The sequence below is a fragment of the Moschus berezovskii genome, chromosome 24 (assembly GCF_049115385.1).
Source record: "Moschus berezovskii isolate FMDL1 chromosome 24, NW_MosBer_1.0, whole genome shotgun sequence".
Taxonomy (NCBI): Eukaryota; Metazoa; Chordata; class Mammalia; order Artiodactyla; family Moschidae; genus Moschus; species Moschus berezovskii.
The window spans coordinates 11,553,165-11,570,835 of record NC_142483.1 but is presented as its reverse complement, the minus strand read 5'-3'; the positions used below and the strand labels follow the sequence as shown (position 1 = coordinate 11,570,835).

General features: G+C 55.4%; 2 protein-coding genes across 5 annotated transcripts; one reads left to right on the top strand and one right to left on the bottom strand.

Annotated features, from left to right (window-relative positions):
* Positions 1-605: 605 nt before the first annotated feature.
* On the bottom strand, positions 606-8,194 carry PARP3 (poly(ADP-ribose) polymerase family member 3). 4 transcript variants are annotated; one of them, XM_055413934.2, is made up of 11 exons: positions 7,838-8,192; positions 7,007-7,196; positions 6,528-6,653; positions 6,115-6,303; positions 5,823-5,955; positions 5,510-5,736; positions 5,133-5,282; positions 4,839-4,925; positions 4,415-4,592; positions 3,094-3,249; positions 606-2,664 (listed from the first exon to the last, which is right to left on the bottom strand). In XM_055413934.2, the coding sequence occupies exons 2-11, from the start codon at positions 7,187-7,189 to the stop codon at positions 2,495-2,497; spliced, it is 1,599 nt and encodes a 532-aa protein (XP_055269909.2). In that variant the 5' UTR covers positions 7,190-7,196; positions 7,838-8,192; the 3' UTR covers positions 606-2,494. The 4 variants fall into 4 exon arrangements, with proteins under 4 accessions (XP_055269909.2, XP_055269912.2, XP_055269913.2 ...); XM_055413937.2 differs by having other exon boundaries at positions 7,007-7,191; XM_055413938.2 differs by lacking the exon at positions 3,094-3,249 and having other exon boundaries at positions 7,838-8,194.
* A 369-nt stretch (positions 8,195-8,563) lies between these two features.
* Positions 8,564-16,942, top strand: RRP9 (ribosomal RNA processing 9, U3 small nucleolar RNA binding protein). The gene is made up of 15 exons (XM_055413932.2): positions 8,564-8,747; positions 9,019-9,101; positions 12,612-12,721; positions 13,105-13,172; positions 13,255-13,296; positions 13,588-13,714; positions 14,329-14,453; positions 14,535-14,627; positions 15,029-15,129; positions 15,214-15,348; positions 15,434-15,496; positions 15,708-15,853; positions 15,927-16,006; positions 16,584-16,657; positions 16,774-16,942. Exons 1-15 carry the CDS (start codon positions 8,661-8,663, stop codon positions 16,865-16,867), a joined length of 1,428 nt encoding a protein of 475 aa, XP_055269907.2. The 5' UTR covers positions 8,564-8,660; the 3' UTR covers positions 16,868-16,942.
* The last annotated feature ends 729 nt before the right edge of the window (positions 16,943-17,671 follow it).

The window sequence follows — 17,671 nt, the reverse complement described above, 5'->3', positions numbered from 1 at the left end:
AATCATTCAACTAAATTAACAGTGAAAACATTTTGAAGTTTATCATCTTTTTTTTTTTTTCAAAAAGAAATGCAGGGAGAATAAACCAGAAACTACAGTAGGTTGGTGGGCATGGAACATGGAGTGAGAGGGCTAGGAGAAGAACACTCTTCTGAGCACAGATTTGGACAGACTGGACTTTGGAGGACCATATTAAGGGTCTATGTGTTGAAAAAAATAAAAATAAACAAAGATGAGAAATCCCCCTAAAAGTGAATATATATAGAAACAAATGAACCTACCTGCATTTCAAATGAATAACCACCACGATGAAGGGAAATAAATAACTAATTCAAGTAATATTTGAACCTGTGTTCAAACTGTTGCTTTGACCATTGATCTTCAGTCTAAAGACAAGAAAGTTATCTTGAATAAGGTTTGATAAATCTTGAACTCTACTTAGCAAGTTTGTTTTTCACAATGGTTATGGGTACAGCAGTTCTGAAACTGCTTTTGTGTGGGATTAAGCAAATAAGTGATTTGAGGTTGATGTGAACCAAAGTTCTGACTATAGGGGAAGGGAGTATAATTATAGATTTGGGGACGAATGGAAGGACACATTGGAATTGGAGAAACAGACAGAGACAGATGTGTTTATTTACATGTACATATTTCCTAGTCCTCTTTGCTACCAGGACTTAAAAGCAATGACACACAGTTCCAAAGAGCATACCTCTGCCCAGATCTTGGATTCTCAATATCATCTCCTGCTCTAGGGAACCCCTGTGGAGAAATGGCTGATTCTAGGTTTGTACAAGATGAGCCTGGAACATCATGTGATAACCAGAACATAAGGAAGTGCTCACAAAATGATGCAGACACAGAAGTTAGCCTGAAGGAACTTCTGTTGGCCAAAGCAGGGACAATTTGAGGATCAAAACAGTAAACGTAATGGATTAGAACCCATTGAATATAATCGGAACCCACAGGTCCATACTGATAATAAGGAAAGGAAGGTGACTGTTATTAATAAACATAGGAGAAATGACGGAATTAGATAAAAATTTGCAACCATCTTAGCAAAGATTCATTAAAGTCATCAATTTCAGGTAAAAATCGTCACTGAATGTAAAAGCTAGCAGGTGAAAGTTGATAAGGAATGGGACATTTACACCTCAAAATATTTCCCCACAGATTACTGATCAATTACAAATGGGGAAATGATAACTTCCTGGTGGAACAACCTGGTGGACACAACTCTGAGCAATCAAAGTTACATCACCAAGGATGGGATATGTCCCTCCTGATATAGGACACCAAGGACATGTCATTCACATAATGTTCCTGCCAAACTGCAATGCCTGAATCTAATTATTGCAAAATATCAGACAAACGTGAACCGAGAGAGTCTATAATAAACAACTGACCTGCACTCTTTAGTGTCAAGAGTGTCAAAAGTTATGGAGGGAAAAGAAAAGGCTCAAAAATGGTTTCAGATTAAAGGAAACCAAAGAGAATGACAACGAAATGCAGGGTGTGACCCAGCACTGGATCCTGACCTGCTGTCTAGTGTCTGCTCCCCTCGTTTGTGGAGAGTAACCTGGGGTGATAATTACCATTCCTTTCATGACAGCAGAGCTGAACCCCTCACAAATATTCTCAACTCATTTATAATAAATAAAAGACACACATGGCTGTTTGGTGGCAAGACACGAGAAATGCTTGATTTGCACGGCCATGTCTGGACTGAAAAATCACCAGATGGGTCCCCACATGACTAAGAGCTCTGAGTGGATGGGAAGGGTCCCTTTCAGAGGCTCAATGAAAAGAGGACAGTTGTTGCAAGGGCCAACACAGACTGTGACCACAGTGGGTGGGAGTGTGTGTATGAATGGTGTTCACCCGTGTGAGTCGTCACTCCCTGGAGTGGGGCTGGAAATGCTGTGTGGTGTGGCGAGTTGCCCTGGAGAGCAAGGAGGCCTGGGCGTGGTGCAGCCATGGCACAGACAAGCAGAGGCCAGGGAGTAAGTCAAAACAATGTTTAATAAACTTGCCTGTGCCTGCCTGACGTGCAGCCTACCTCTCTTGTTTATTCATTTATTTTTTGCCACACATTTTGTGGGATCTTAGTTCCCCAACCAGGGGTCAAACCTGTGCCCCCTGCAGTGAAAGCAGAGTCTTAACCACTGGGCTGCCAGGGAAATCCATCATGTCACCTCTCTTGGATGGACAGTTAGGCCAGAGTGAATGGCCTGGGTGGATGTGGGACCCACCCACTCTCAGTTTGTGCCCCTCTAACTACACCGCCTTGAAAAGGCTGCTGTATTCATGTTGCAGTCCATCACACCCGTCACCTTAGGAGGTGAGACTGAGGCCACAGCCATGCCAGAACCAAGGATCAGAGGGAGAGGGGATCACTGGAACACAGGAGGGAGATGTGAGAGCAGGACGTTGATATGGGATTGAGGATGATGGTCGAGCTCCTGGCAGGGGGCAGGAGGGTTGGGCAGACAGCTCAGAGGTGAATCTCTAGCAGGTAGCGCAGGCGGCACTGGCTCTCCTGGTAGATGAGATATTCACTCTGGGAAAAGTTGGAGCTTCTGAACTCTGGGCAGAGCATGGGCTGGCCCTGGGGCACCACTACTCGCTGGCCATCTAGCTCCAGCTCGGTGTCCTGGGTTGGATCTGCAGGGCACAGCAAGGGCCATGGGTGAGCCAAGGGCCACTGGCCCTTGGTTTTACCAGTTAGTCTTACCCCCTACGCTCTTCTGTCACAGGGAGTGCCCACTCATTCCCCTCCTAGCCAACCTCCAAACTGCTGCCCAAGGTGGGCCTTCTGCCTGGAATCTCCTCCCCCATTTCTCTGACTGGGAAATGCTTGCTCATGTTCCCATGCTCAATGACACCTCTTCTTTGAAGCCCTCCTGGATTCCCAGGAACGATTTGTTGAATCAGTGAGCATATGTTGAATGACAAAATGAAGGACTGCAGTGAGGAAGCCGGCTTCTTCTTGTCCTTCTTCACAGTCCCTTTCTTGCTCACCTCCCTGAAAGTGTACTGCTTCATCTCAGCCTCACCTCTATGCTTAGGCCTGTCCAGCTTCCTGAGACTCACCAGGCTCTGTGTGGCCACGGGCAATGACACTGTCGAAGCCAGAGGGTGGCTGCTTCAAGCTGGGCTCATCGACAGTGATGTGGTACTCTCTGCCCAGTGCCACCTCACCCAGGAACATGTAGCCAATGTGATGGGCCCCGCAGAACATGCCAGTAACTGTGGGGACACAGGAAGGCTTAGGGTAGGCAGACTGGCCTTCTGCCTGACTCCCTGGGCCCCTCTCTGCTGCACTGTTATCTCCTTTGCTGCCCGGGCCCAGAAAAGTGCCCATCCTTCTTCCATCCTTCCTCTCACCATTTCTCCAGGCTCCTTCCTGCCTCTTTTCTCCTCTCAGCTCCCTGAGGCCAGGCCTCTGCCACCCTCACCAAGGTCAGTAACGGCCTTTCAGTGACCATATCTGGGGCGGGGGCCCTCCTGGCCTGCTCTGCTGATTTTGCCACTGGTCTCCTTCACCCTCTATCCTGGGATCCTCTTGCAAAGATCTCCCGAGGCCACTCTCCTCTCCTTCTTAGGCTCTTCTGCCCTCCTAGTGGGCTCCCAGGCCTTGAGCAACCTTCAGCCCCATCTGGTCTTAGACGACTCCTCTGACCTTGCCCTTGAGTGGGGGCAGGTGGTGGTCTCCAATAATGCGGTCAACCTGGACCGAGGAGCCAGTATAGGGAGATCACCTCAGTGAGGACACCTCTGGACAGAAACTTCGGGGTCATCAGAGACATCCTCCACCCTTTCCCACACGCTGCCCATCCCACTTCTCACATACTCGTCTCCTGGCTTCTCTCCTTCTCCACCTCCACTGCCCTGGACTGGGCGCCCATCAAAGTTGGCCTGGATGGGAACACAGCCTCCCAGCAGCCTCTGACCTTAACCACCCTCCCTGTGGCTGCAGCCAGGTTCAACTATACTCCCCATCATTCTCTGAATAGGTTCCTTTGATCGTCCTGGCCCCAAGCCCCTCCATCCACACCAGGCATTTTCTCCAAGCTTTGTTATCAGGCTGTGCTCAGAGATGCTGACCTGCTGCAGCCTCCCAGGCTTCATGCCACCCCCGGGCTACTTTACCTCAAAGGCTCCTCTTTCACTGCCCCCCTCCCCAGGCCAGATTGGCACCTTCATCCTATCCACATCGCCTCCCCCAGGAAGCTATCCTGACCACCAGATGCCTCCTGAGTCCCCCAACTGCCAGGATTCCCCACTGAGCTCTTGAGCAGTAAGCATCCAAGAGATCCTCTCCTGGGTCCATCACCAGTTGAACAAGCACTGGGCCCCATGCTCCGTAGTGTCCCCATGCCCACCCAGGACTTGGCTCTGAGGGACGCCTCACCATAGCCAGCCGACTTGCTGTTCTCTGAGGCGAAGTAGATGCCCTTGCCTACACGGCCTCCAGAATGTGGCATAATGCGGAGCCCACTGGTGAGGATGGCGGCCACCACGGCCACGTTGGTGCCATGCCACAGTAGCTTCCGATTACCCAGCTTGGCGTGGGCCTGGAACCGATCTCCCTGGGGTGGGGGGAGATGGGAACCAGGAGAGTCATGCCCCGCAAGCTCAGGTGCTTCTGTCTGCCATCAGAGGAGATAACCAAGGCCAAGGGCCCCCCGGCCACTCCCACACTCATGCACACATGCACAGGACCTAGGCCTGGTGGAAACTGGTCAGAGTGGCTCAGCCTACTCCCTAAAGAGTGGGTAAGCCAAGGTCATCTCCCTCAGGGAGAAGGTAGTGGTGATGGGGGGACTCTGCCTCACCTCCCCTTCTCGGTCCACTTTCCAAACATGTTGAAGAGCAGGGGGTCTGTAGCTGTTGCTAGTCTGTTTTAAGTAGGCATGTATCACCTGCAGGGACAGCAGAAGTTGGGTGTCAAGAGCAAGAGACATGTGGACCAACCTGCTCTTGTCCCGTAGTCCCAGGGCTCTCCTCAGGGCCTGGAAACACAGTGAGAGAAGGCCCAGGGCGAGGGACCCCTCTGGGCACCTGGAGGGCAGACAGGTACAGGAACAGTGCCCACTGCTAGCTCGGCTCCTCTGTGGGGCCCGGCCCACCTTGTACTCAGGCGTCTCTGGGTCCAGCAACTGGAGCTGGCACTTGAGGAGCTGGTAATCTCGGTCCAGTGGGTGTGGCACCTCCTCCACTTTCTTTGTCTCCTCGGGGGTGGCCTGCAGGGTCTGGGCCAGCTCGATGTCCGCCAGCACCTAAGGTGATGGGCACCGGCAGCTTGGCTGTTCCCTTGACCCTCCCTCGCCCTCCCACCTGACTAGGACCGTGGCTGCCCCACCTGTGTATCCACTGATTCAGCCGCACCCCATCTATCTGCCTAGCCTTCCCCTCCTCTGTCCTCTGGTCTGCTCGTCACAGTCCGTCTCTCTGTCCCCCATCTCCCTTGCCCCATCTGTCTGCTTTGTAACCTGCCAGCCCTCACCAACAACATGTCCTTCTTGGCCTGCAGAAGCTCAGGGGAGTTGATGGGCGGGGGCCGGCTGCGGCCGAAGTTGTGGGGAATGACGGTGTAGAAGTGGGAGGACAGCTCCTCCAGGCTGCGCCCACTGTCTGCGGGGGCTTTCAAGGCCGCCTCCACTGCCTCCAAGGCCTCAAAACCGCGGGCGATCTGCTGCTTGCTCAACTTCCCCAGTGGCATCTTCTTCACATCTGGGGGGATGGGGAGAGTGAGGAGACCGCCCCGCAGCCTTGCCACCCCCAGGCCCCTGCTACCCTGCCCGCCCCCGACTCCTCACCCAGGTTCATGAGGGCCATGGCGTTCTGGAACATGTCCTTGCTGAAGATGTTGGTGATGAGCTTCTGGGTGGCTGTGTCCAAGGAGCAGGGCCGCACCTGCTGAACCACGGCCTTCACTGGGCCTCCATCCACCTAGGGGTAGAGGACACATATGGGCAGGAGCAGCTGGGCTGGGCACCTGCAACCAGGGCAGGTCGAGGCTGGAGAGCGACCTGTCCTGAGGGTGCACAGCCAGGCAGTAGTGGTTCCCTCCCTCGGCCCAGGCCCACGCTTCCTCCCTGGCCACTTCACCTTCACCATGACTTCCTGGGCCTCGTCCTCTCTCTGCACTTCGATAAGTGTATACTTGCCGGGGTGGGCCACAAAGTGGTCCCGCTCTGCCCAGCTGTTCTTGGTCTTGTCCCGAAATTTCTTCTCAAAGTCTTTCTTCGCATCCTCCAGTGACACGAAGCGGCTGAGCTTTGACTGGCCCACCTCTCCCTGTAAGCGACACAGCCACAGTGCCCGCCATAAATGCTTGCTGGCCTCTGTTGTGCCGGCCTGTGCCAAGTGGCCCCTGGGCATCAGAGATGGGGCAGGGCCACAGTCAGTGGCTGTGGCCTTTTGGCCTGAGTAAGCTGTGGGGACCCTTGGGGGCAGGAGGCACGCACTGAGCAGGGAGAGGTGGGGAGCAGGTGGGCACAGGATGGGCGGGTAGCACTCACCACACGTCCCCAGCGGTTCCAGCAGAAGAAGCAGTCGCCTTCCTCCAGCAGTTGGATGATGTAGAACTTGTTGTTGTTGCTCCCGATGTTGGTTTGGTTCAGGGTGCAGTCATAATCTTCATGCACCTGTGGCCAGAGTGGGTGCAGGGAGGACCACCCCAGGGCTACCTGGCTGGACGCTGACAGGAATCAGACTGCACTGGGGCATCAGAGGAGGCCCTGTCCGGGAACCCTGCCTTAAATGTGGTAGGGGAAAGCCTGAGAAGCTCAGGGGCTTGCCCTGTGGTCTGAAGAGTAGACATGACCTGTCTGGATCTGATAGGCTATAGCCCTGCCTGAACTCTGGGGTCTCGGGAGAACACAGCTTTCTTGGGAGCCTGGAACCACCTGGCCAGAGCCAAGGGGGTGGGGAGCAGGTCTGAGTGTCTTTGTACCCAGGAGGGAGCAGGCATCGGGACTGGCCAGGGACTACAGCTTACCTGGGTTCCAGGGTTGCAGCTGAGTGGACACGAGGGGTCCACTCGGGCTATGCACTTCTCTGTGGGCGCGGCCTTGAGGGCCTCAGCAGTGGAACGGAAACTGTCTTCCTCTTCTGACCCCTGTCGCCCCTTCTTCTTCTCAGGACCCTCATGTTGCACTTGGAGCTTGCGCTTTGGAGCCATGGCTGTTCTGTGGCACAGAGGAGTCCCTCAGACCTCCATGGCCTTTGTACCTGACCTGGCTGGCACAGCACCAACTTGCCACACCCTGAATTTGCCTTTAGTAACCTCCCTCTGCCTCCATTTCCCCCCCTTCCCCTAGTCCATGACCAAAACCAGATCTCTGCACCCCAGATAGACCCCTTTCTCTAGTCACTGGGGCCAGGCCCGGCCTCTGTACAGTCTTCCCAGTTTGGTTAAGGAAAAGGGGCTCTCCACCCTCTCTAGCTCTCCTGTGTGTACTGAGGTGGAAGGGAAAGTGAAAGGAAAATCTCCCCCCTCCCACTTCTGGGCTCCTCCTGGCAGAGCACTCTCTGTTCCTCCCCTCTCTCAGCTGACTTGGACCTGGCATGGTTGCTGGGCTGAGTCACCCAGCTATGGAGGAGAGTGGGCAGTGGCTCCTGGGGGCAGCTCTCCTGAGGCCAGCTCTGTCTCTCCAGAGCTTGGGACCCAGTAGCACAGAAACTCTTCCCATCAGACTCAAGACTTCTGGGATGCCAGTCCAGGTCCTAGACTAGTGGCACTGAACTGCCAGAGGGCAAAAGCCAGTCACACCCACCCTGCCCTGCCCTGCCCTGTGGAGAGCTGTGGGCAGGGCCATAGGGCACTCACCTAAGAGAAGCAGGGACTTGGGAGAAGTGGTGGCCACCGGGTCAGTACCTCCAAGGCAGTCAGTTCTAACACCCTCTGTAAGCCTTAGGGGAGCAGGGATGAACTGTGTGGGGTAGGATTCCAGTTATTTGGTCACCAGTCTGGTGAGTCAGAGGCTGGGCAGGCCAAGCAGGGGCAGCCTGTCCCATGGATGGGTGGACACTTGATCTGGACACAGCCAAGGCCCAGGGGACTGACGCACCCTTAGCGTTGCACATCTCGCCTGAGGCATGCAATACGTGTCCACCGGTTTGTCAAGTGACCTTGGCCGCAGGTGCAGGCATTGCCTTCCTCTCCCAGGAACTGCCTGGCTCCCTCTCCCCCCGTGACTAGGGAGTCAGACTCTCACCCTGGCCCCCGCCCCTGACGGGGAGGAGTCACGGTCCAGGGAAAGGAACCCTGCATCTCTCTGACGCCCCCCAGCGTCCAAGGGGCGCAAACACAGAGAAGGCGTAGGAGTCCTACTCCTCTTCAGACGTCAGTCAGCGGCGGAGCGCATGCGCCACAGTCTTTGGCCGGAAGCGCCGGGAAGAGGCTTGCTTCCTTTACCGTCTTAGCCAGGGCGCGGGAGCCTATAGGAGCTTTAGGAGGCGGGGCCACAGGCATTTACCCTATGGGCGCATGGGGGCGTGGCAGAACCTATCCAAGGACCCAATAGAGCTGTGGGAGGCGGGACCTACAGGAAGGTGGGACGCCTATCCCAGCGGGGAGTCTGGTGGGACTGCCCGGGTTTAGCCGCCACGTGAGTTCTCCAGCGGCGGCTGCAACACGCATCGTGGGCAGCATGTCGGCGACAGGGGCGGCTCGTAAGAGGGGAAAGCCGGCCTCAGGGGCCGGGGCTGGTGCGGGGGCCAGCAAGCGGCGGCGAAAGGTGAGCATGGCGCTTTGGCAGGCGGGGGTCTAATCCCACCTTTTGGGACTACCCTAATCCCATCCGGGGGTCCAGACCCCGGTCCTCTAGCCCCCGGGACCCGGGTGGAGTCAGCTTCATCCCTTTCTCCGTGCGTCAAATCCTGAAAAACCTTTCATTTGAGCCAGGGGCCACCGCCTTTCCCAGTGGCTCTCGAGGGACCCTAAGGGACTCTTGGTCAAAGCCCGAGTGGTTGAGACCCCTGACCAAAAACGTATTATATAATTCCCAGGGCGACTCCTCTGGGGACAAGGGCAAGTCCAAGGGTGGCGGCAAGATGAATGAGGAGATCTCGAGCGACTCGGAGAGTGAGAGGTGAGCTCTTTTTTTTCCACCTAGTGGAAAGGAGAAGGCAATGGCAACCCACTCCACTGTTCTTGCCTGGAGAATCCCAGGGACGGGGGAGCCTGGTCTATGGGATCGCGCAGAGTCGGACACGACTGAAGCGACTTAGCAGCAGCAGCAGCAGCATTGGAAAGGAACCCTGGGAGCCATGGAGTATGGAAGGAATCCTCAGCTGAAGGGGTGCTAGAACTGGGCCAGAACCCAGGATTTCAGGTCTTGACTCTTTCCTCCACTTTCTGACCCTGAGAACTGTCATTTCCTTCTCTGCTGGGTCTCTGTGTGGGGAGGACCCCCAGTCCCAATGGGAGACCTGCTGAACCTTCCTGGCTTGTGACAGGGAGCTGAACTCCAGGCAAGGAAGGGGAGGATACAAGAAATGCTTGCTAGTTCTTCACAATTTCAGTTACTGAGAGTGCCAGGCACTAGTTTCATTGTTTTGAGAACAGAGATGAGCAGGCAGGTGAAGACAGTGTGTTGTGATGGGAGGCGTATCTTAAAGCTGTGTGTTGTGGGAACAGAGAAGGGGAGTTTAAATAGGGCTTGGAGAGATCAAGAGGGCTTCCTTATGGAGAGGTAGGGAAGGCATTCAGGAATCAGAGAAAAGTCTAGGGGTTAAACGGGCTACATGGAAGATGGAGAGGGTGGAAGGGCAGGTGGTGCATGCATCCAGATTGTGAAGGGCTTTGTGTACCTCCTTCATTCTGTAGGTGATGGGGGTGAACCATACTGCGGAGTTCAAAGGGGGCTAGCAAGGTATCAGGCCTGACCTTGTGGAATGGAAGCTGTCACACCAGGAAATCCTGGTGCCTTCCTTAACAGTTGGCTTCAGAGGACTTCCCTGGTGGTCCAGTGGCTAAGAATCCACCTGCCAATATGGGTTCAATCCCTGGTCTGGGAAGATTCCACATGCCACAGGGCAACTAAGACTGTGCTACAACTACTGAGCCCACATGACCTAGAGCCTGTGCTCTTCAGCAAGAGAAGCCACCACAGTGAGAAGCTCATACACCACAGCTAGAGAATAGTCCCCACTTGTCACAACTAGAAGCAGCCCAGGCACAGAAACAGAGACCTGCTGCTAAGTCACTTCAGTCGTGTCCGACTCTGTGTGACCCATAGACGGAAGCCCACCAGGCTCCCCCGTCCCTGGGATTCTCCAGGCAAGAACACTGGAGTGGGTTGCCATTTCCTTCTCCAATGTGTGAAAGTGAAAAGTGAAAGTGAAGTCGCTCAGTCGTATCCCACCCTTAGCGACCCCACGGACTGCAGCCTACCAGGCTCCTCCATCCATGGGATTTTCTAGGCAAGAGTACTGGAGTGACTTGCCATTGCCTTCTCCGACAGAGACCTAGCGGAGCCAAAAAATACATAAATAAAAATGTTAAATTATTATTATTTTTTAAGTTGGCTTTAGAAATTCTGCCTCTAAATGCTGAGTACATGTTGGTCTTATCCGGCTTGCGGAAGGACTTTATATACTTTTTCTAGTCCTGAGGTAACTGCGGGTGAGTGTGTGCCAGGCCCTGTGTGAAACACTTTTAAATATTTTTAAAATGTGTTGTGAAATTTATTAGCTACAGAAGAGTTAATGAAATGTAGTTGTGCCATAGACAGTCATGATGAAATGATGGACCTCTGTGCACCCACCAGAACTAGACCTGTGCAGAAACGTAGAAGACCCAACTGCCATTCCTGACTTGAGTTAATAATTTCTTTGGTTTCCTTACTTCCTTTTTCTTTATCTCCTTTTTTTTTCCTTTTCTTATTCAGGTATAATTTGCATACAGTGATATTTGTTTCTTAGTGTACCTTTCTGTGAGTTGTAACAGACTCATATAAACTGCCACCACTGTGAAGATATGGAAGGGTTTTACCACCCTCCAAAATTCCCCCGGCTCCTTTGAAGTCAGTTCCTCTCTCTCTCTCTCTCTCTCCCCACCCCCAACCCCCACCCCAGTAACGGCTGTCCCTAGAATTTTGCCTTTTCCAGAACGTTATATGAGTGGAATTATAATGCTGTATGCTTCTTTTGATTTTCTTTAGAGTTCTGTCTCCTATGTGTGAACCCTAAACAAAGATTTATTCCTTTGAGTAAACTGAGTAAAAGTGTAGACCTTGGTTATATGAGGGAAGGGCAGCAACTCTGTCGGCTGAAGACTTGCTTGGTGCTGGGTACTAACTGGTCTCAAGAGCATGAGGCCTTGGCTTCCTTGAGAATTTCCAATGTCCCTTCTGGGGAAGCTGTGGGCAAGGTCATGGACGAGTCTTGGAAACAGTTGGGGTACCTGACAGGGACTAGATACAGGCACGTGATGAGAGGGAACAGGCGGCGCTGGGTTTTCTGCTTCTGAGTTCCCATGACCTGCCTCCAGCTCCCAGGAGCAAGTCGGCGTAGGACTCATCTTAAGTGAGGGGTGTGGAGGGGAAATCAAGATCTTCACAAGGTCAAGCCAGACCCAGTTAAGCTTCCCCTGGAATCCCATCCTCAGGGTAGAGGATGGTGCTTCGGCAGTGAGGATGGGGCGGTGATGGTCCCAATATGTCTGCCTCTTGCTTCCTCACGTCAGATCTGGGTTGGCGGCTCCCTTGTGTCTGGGGGTGGTTGTTGTTTTGAGATCCACCTTTTCTGCTTTCCATGTTGGATCTTCTGTTTCCTGTCTCCCATGCCTGGCTCAGACAGTAAAGAATCAGCCTGTAATGCAGGAGACCCAGGTTCTATCCCTGGGTCAGAAAGCTCCCCTGGAGAAGGGAATGGCAGCCCACTTCAGTATTCTTCAGTATTCCCAAGCCACTTCAGTATTCCCTTCAGAAGGGAATGGCAACCCACTCTGAGTATTCATGGAGAATTCTGTGAACAGAGGAGCCTGGTGGGCTACAGTCCACGAGGCTGCAAAGAGTCGAACGTGACTGAGCAACTAACACTTCCACACCTTCCCCATTCTAAGGTCACTCTTCTTGTTTGGGAAGCACACCCTCCATCCTTAAAAGGAGGAGAAGGGACCAATTCTGTGGCACCTTGTACACCTGAAAATATCTTCATTCATCACTGATGGTTTAACTTGGCATGCCATTCCAGTGGTTAGCATTTTACTGCAAATTTTGTATGTGCAGCTCCTTTGTTTCCTGCTCTCAGGGCTGGTGTTGAGGGATGTCTGCAGTCATTTTGATTCTTGACCCTTTAAACATGATCTGATTTTTCTTGGACCTATAGAACCTTCTCTTCCCTTCCAGAGTTGAGAGATTTCACAGTTATGTCTTTGGGTTTGGGGTCTGTTTTCACCCTTACCTTGGTCCCTGGATGGGCCCTTTCCGTTTGGTAAGTCACATCCTTTTTCAGTTTTCTGTGTGTGTGGTCACTGGCCATGAAGGCTGGCAGGGATGGAGGTGGTCAAGTGGCAGGGAAAGCAGTGAGGAGGCAGAGTCCTGGTGGCCAGAGGAGTGGGCCGAACCTCCTCAAACCCAGCCCGCTCCTGCCCACAGTCTAGCTCCCAGGAGGACTGAGGAGGAGGAGGAAGAGGAGCTGGAGGAGACCGCACAGGAGAAGAAGCTGCGCTTGGCCAAGGTCTACCTGGAGCAGCTCAGGCAGCAAGGTGAGCCTGTGGGCTGGGCAGGTGAGGGGCACTGCCTGTGCCCCCTGGTGGGTGACTGATGCAGGTACCTGGTGGGCAGCCGGGGCTGCAGGTGCTGGCTATGGTAGCCCTATGGGAGGGTGGCCGCGAGCTCTAATGGACCTCCTCGGGCGGGCCAGGCTTCATGGGGCTTTAGGCTGATCTGATAAGCAAAGCTAGAGGGTGGGCAGGAGGCGATCATCCAGCCCTCCCTGCCCTCCCCCACCCGCCGCCTTTGCCCAGGGTGGCCTGAACTTCCATGGGACACAGCCCAAGTGTTCAGGGCCTAGGACTGAGGCGGCAGGTTGGGATGGGAAAAGTGGGGTCTTGGCCTGGGTTTACTTGGGCTCCTCTGTCCTGCACAGAGGAGGAGAAGGCTGAGGCCCGCGAATTTGAGGAGGACCAGGTGGCAGGGAGGCTGAAGGAGGATGTGGTGAGTGTGGCGGGAGGGTGGCGGGAGGGAGGGGATGGGATTGGTCTGCGTCTGGGATCTCACTCCTCTCCTCTCCGTGCAGCTCGAGCAGAGGGGCAGGCTGCAGAAGTCAGTGGCAAAGGAGGTGAGTGGGCAGGGCACTTTGGTGTCAGATTGGAGGGAATCACCTGAGTCGGTGGGCAGGTGGCCTAACTGGGAACTCAGGCTGTGGGGTCTTTGCTCTGGAACGTAGTGGGCACCTGTCCAGACAGGGTCTGTCCTTGCAACCTTGGGTTTGGCTTTCCTTCTTGGCAGTGTGGTGGGAAAGGGTAGCGTGTGTGTGTGTCTGTGTGTGTGTTGCGTATCTGTGTGTCTGTGTGTGTGGAGGGGGGCCTTCCTGCCCCCAGTCACAGTGACCCAGCCCCTGCCTGCCTAGATCCAGGCCCCAGACCCAGCTGACATTCGAATCTTACGGGGCCACCAGCTGTCTATCACATGTTTGGTTGTCACCCCTGACGACCTGGCCATCTTTTCTGCTGCCAAAGACTGCACCATTATTAAGTGTGAGTGAGTGCCTGGGTGGGGGTGCAGCCCTGAGGGATCGCCTGGGAGGGCTGGTCTGAGGAGGAGGGAATAAGCAGGGAAGATGGAGGCCTGATGGGGAAAGCTTCTGGAGGCAGGTTTGCTCCCTGAGAGGTGTTTTCTGGGTGACGGTGCAAGTGTCTGCCCAGGAGTGGGGCTTTGTGAGCTCCCTGCCACTGTCATTGGAGATGGTGGAGGAGAGGCGGGATGATGATTTAATAGGAATTGATGCTGCAGGCGGGCAGTTGGACTAGAGGGTGCCCTGGGATTGCATTCCTAGTCCTCCTGGGTTCCCAGCCTTTGACCGCTGAGGGCTGGCCTCCTCCACCCACAGTAGTAACAGGAAGAGCTCGCACCATCAGTCCCATGCACTTCCCTGTCCCTTCTCTTCCGGGCTTCCTGGCTGCCCTTTGGGATTACTGGCACCACTTGACAGATGAGGAGACTGAGGCGACTTGTCCAGGGGCTCACAGTGGCTGAGCCAGATCTTCTGACCTGAGGCCAGGACTTTTTCCACGGTCCCATGGGGCTCTTGAAGGGGGTTGCCAGACGCCTACCCCAGTCCTAGTAACATCTGCCTTCCCCTTGGTGCCAGGGAGCGTGGAGAGCGGACGGAAACTTCACGTAATCCCTCAAGCCAAGAAGGGCACCGAGGGGCAACCCCCTGGCCACAGCAGCCATGTCCTTTGCATGGCCATTTCTTCTGATGGCAAGTACTTGGTAAGGCTGCATTGGCCCCGGGGTGGGTGAGAGGTGTGGGCACACAGTGGGTGCCTCTGGCCATTGTCCTTGTCCCCATAGGCTTCAGGCGACCGCAGCAAGCTCATTCTCATTTGGGAGGCCCAGAGCTGCCAGCACCTGTACACCTTCACAGGACACCGGGACGCTGTGTCGGTGAGGAGCTGGGCCTCCTTTAGTGGACATTTCTCAAGTCCCTGAGTGGGCCAGGCTTGGTGCTGGGCTCCAGGGAATGGCGTGAGTGAGGCAGAGGGGCCTCATCCTCACAGAACCTGCACGCTGGTGTACAGGACAGAAATGGGGAAGCGACGGGAAGAGCTGGGGGAGATTGAGGCGAGCTTGCCTAGGGAGGAGGAGGCCTCCGAGGAGTCTGTACTTGCTTGACAAGGGTGAGCGAGTGTACCTCTGGCTCCACGTAGAGCCCCACAGAGCGCTCTCGAGGGGGCTGGCTCCCTGTGCCACGTGATGTGCTTTCCAGGATGTCCTCCCTGGGCCTGACCTCTGTCTCGCCTGCTGTAGCCCAGGTCCCCTTCTTCCCTCTTTCCATGAACCCCCAGGGGCTGGCGTTCCGCAGAGGCACCCACCAGCTCTACAGCACGTCCCATGACCGCTCTGTGAAGGTGTGGAATGTGGCAGAGAACTCCTACGTGGAGACGCTGTGAGTGTGCCCGGGGAGAGGGCATGCACATGTGTGTGTTCAGGTTCACGGGTGACCTCATCCTCCGTCTGTCCCCTGCTCCAGCTTTGGGCACCAGGACGCCGTGGCCGCACTGGATGCTCTGAGCAGGGAGTGCTGTGTGACCGCCGGGGGCCGGGACGGGACCGTGCGTGTGTGGAAGATCCCCGAGGAGTCCCAGCTTGTCTTCTATGGCCACCAGTAAGGCGGCCTGCTGTGCCCAGCGTGGGGGGCAGCATGGGCTGGGGGTGAGGCTGGGCCGTGCCCCTCACGGCTCCTTTCTCAGGGGCTCCATCGACAGCATCCAGCTCATCAACGAGGAGCACATGGTGTCGGGCGCCGACGATGGGTAAGGGCTGCCTCCCGCCCCCGCCCCGGGCTTGCTGCGTAGACAGTCCCCCTGGTCGGGCGCTGGAGTAGCCCCTTCCCATAGGTGGGGACACAGGCAGAGAGCGCAGGTCACCCTGTCTGCTTCGTGTGGCTGTGCACTTGGCCCCTTCCTGCCACGTGGCCCTCTGCCCTGCCCCTGGCCTTGCACTGACTCTGCTCCCTGTCCACAGCTCCGTGGCCCTGTGGGGCCTCTCCAAGAAGCGGCCACTTGCCCTGCAGCGTGAGGCCCATGGGCTGCAGGGGGAGCCGGGCTTGGAGCAGCCCTTCTGGGTGTCGTCAGTGGCAGCCCTGCTCAACACAGACCTTGTGGCCACAGGTGGGTGCCCTGTGTGGCAGAGAGGAGGGTATCCCAGGGTAGGGTGCTGAGGGGCTTGCTCACTGTCTCGCAGGCTCCCACAACAATTGTGTGCGGCTCTGGCAATGTGGAGAGGGCTTCCGGCAGCTTGACCTTCTCTACGACATCCCCCTGGTGAGTGGGGCTTCAATACCAGCCTGTCTTTACCACTCTCCCAAAGCCCCTTACCAGTTTTTTCCTGCCAGAAGGGTGGTTCCTCAGGGCAGGGCCAGCTGTGACTTCCCTTTGTAGCCCCAGCTCCTAATACAGGGCCTGCAGAAACTCTCCCTTCTTCCTCTCCCTTCTCTGCCTCCACTCCCCTCCCAAAGGAGTCCCAGGCCCTGTCCTGGGTACAGGGGTATAAGACAGGGAAGTGTGCGCAGAGCACAGAGGGCCTGGCCCTGTGATGAGTTCTGCATGACTGGTGCTGGGCTAGCGGGTGGACTTGGGGCAGCCTAGGGCAGAGTGGCAGTTCAGGGCTTGGTCGTGGAGTCTCCTGAGCCAGGATCCAGGCCAAACTTGGTGCACACTGTCTCCCTAATCCCCACAAACTCTCTGCAAGGCCTGCGATCTACTTTCCCTATCTCACAGTTGTGGAGGCTGAGGCCCAGGCAGCAGAGGGCAGAGCAGGGTGGACCTTTAGCTGTGATGCTGGGGCTGTGATGGAGGGTCTCTTCTCATATCTCACTACGTTGTCCTTCCCTCTTCTCAGGTGGGCTTTATCAATAGCCTCAAGTTCTCCAGTTCTGGGGACTTCCTGGTGGCTGGGGTGGGGCAGGAGCACAGGTATGAGGCATGCCTCGGGGGGCGAGGGTGGGACAGGTGGCACTGGCTGGGTGGGAACAGAGGTGGACACTGCAGGGGGCTAGGCCTGGCCTCAGCGGCATATCTCCCTCCTGCAGGCTTGGCAGGTGGTGGCGGATCAAAGAGGCCCGGAACTCTGTCTGTATCATCCCTCTCCGCAGGGCGCCCAGGCCCCCGGCTGCTGGCTCCTGACAGTCTCATCCCCTTTATTTAAGTTCTCCCCAGGTCATCTCCTGCTTTCTTTGTATTAAAAGTCTCCTCTTTTGAGTCGTCTCCTCCAGCTTCTTGGGTGGGGAGGGCAAAGATGGCTTAGTAAAGGCCTAGGGGCTTTAGCCTTTCCAGGGAATTTGGGGATGGGGCCCTGAGCTGGCTTCTGGCTCCTGGACCCTGAGTGTCCTCTGTGACCTCACTAGGCCAGCTTCCCACCCCCTGCTCTGGGCTCATTGGGGTCAGAAGCTGCTGACCCCTCAGCTAAGAAGCTGTGGCTGTCCAGTGTGTGTAAAGGGCTGGCTGTGGGGTCTGAGGACTGAACGGAAGACAATCAAGGGGGCTTCCCTGGTAAAGAATCTCCTGCCAGTTGCAAGAGATGGGTTCAATCCCCGGTCTGGGAAGATCCCACATGCTGCAGAGCAGCTAAGCCTGCACATGTGTGCGTGCTTAGTCATTTCAGTCGTGTCCGACTCTCTGCGACCGTGTGGACCATGGCCTGCCAGGCTGCTCTGTCCATGGGATTCTCCAGGCAAGAATACTGGAGCGGGTTGCCATTTCCTTCTCCAGCCTGTGCACCCCAACTATTGAGCCTGTGCTCTAGAGTCTGGGAACCGCAACTACTGAAGCCTGCTCACCCAAAAGCCTGTGCTCCACAACAAGGGAAGCCAATGCTTCCCAAGAGCCTGAGCACTGCAACTAGAGAGCAGTCCCTGCTTGGCGCAACTAGAGAAAAGGCCACGCAGTAACGAAGACGCAGCACGGCTGAAAAAAAAATTAAAAGAAACT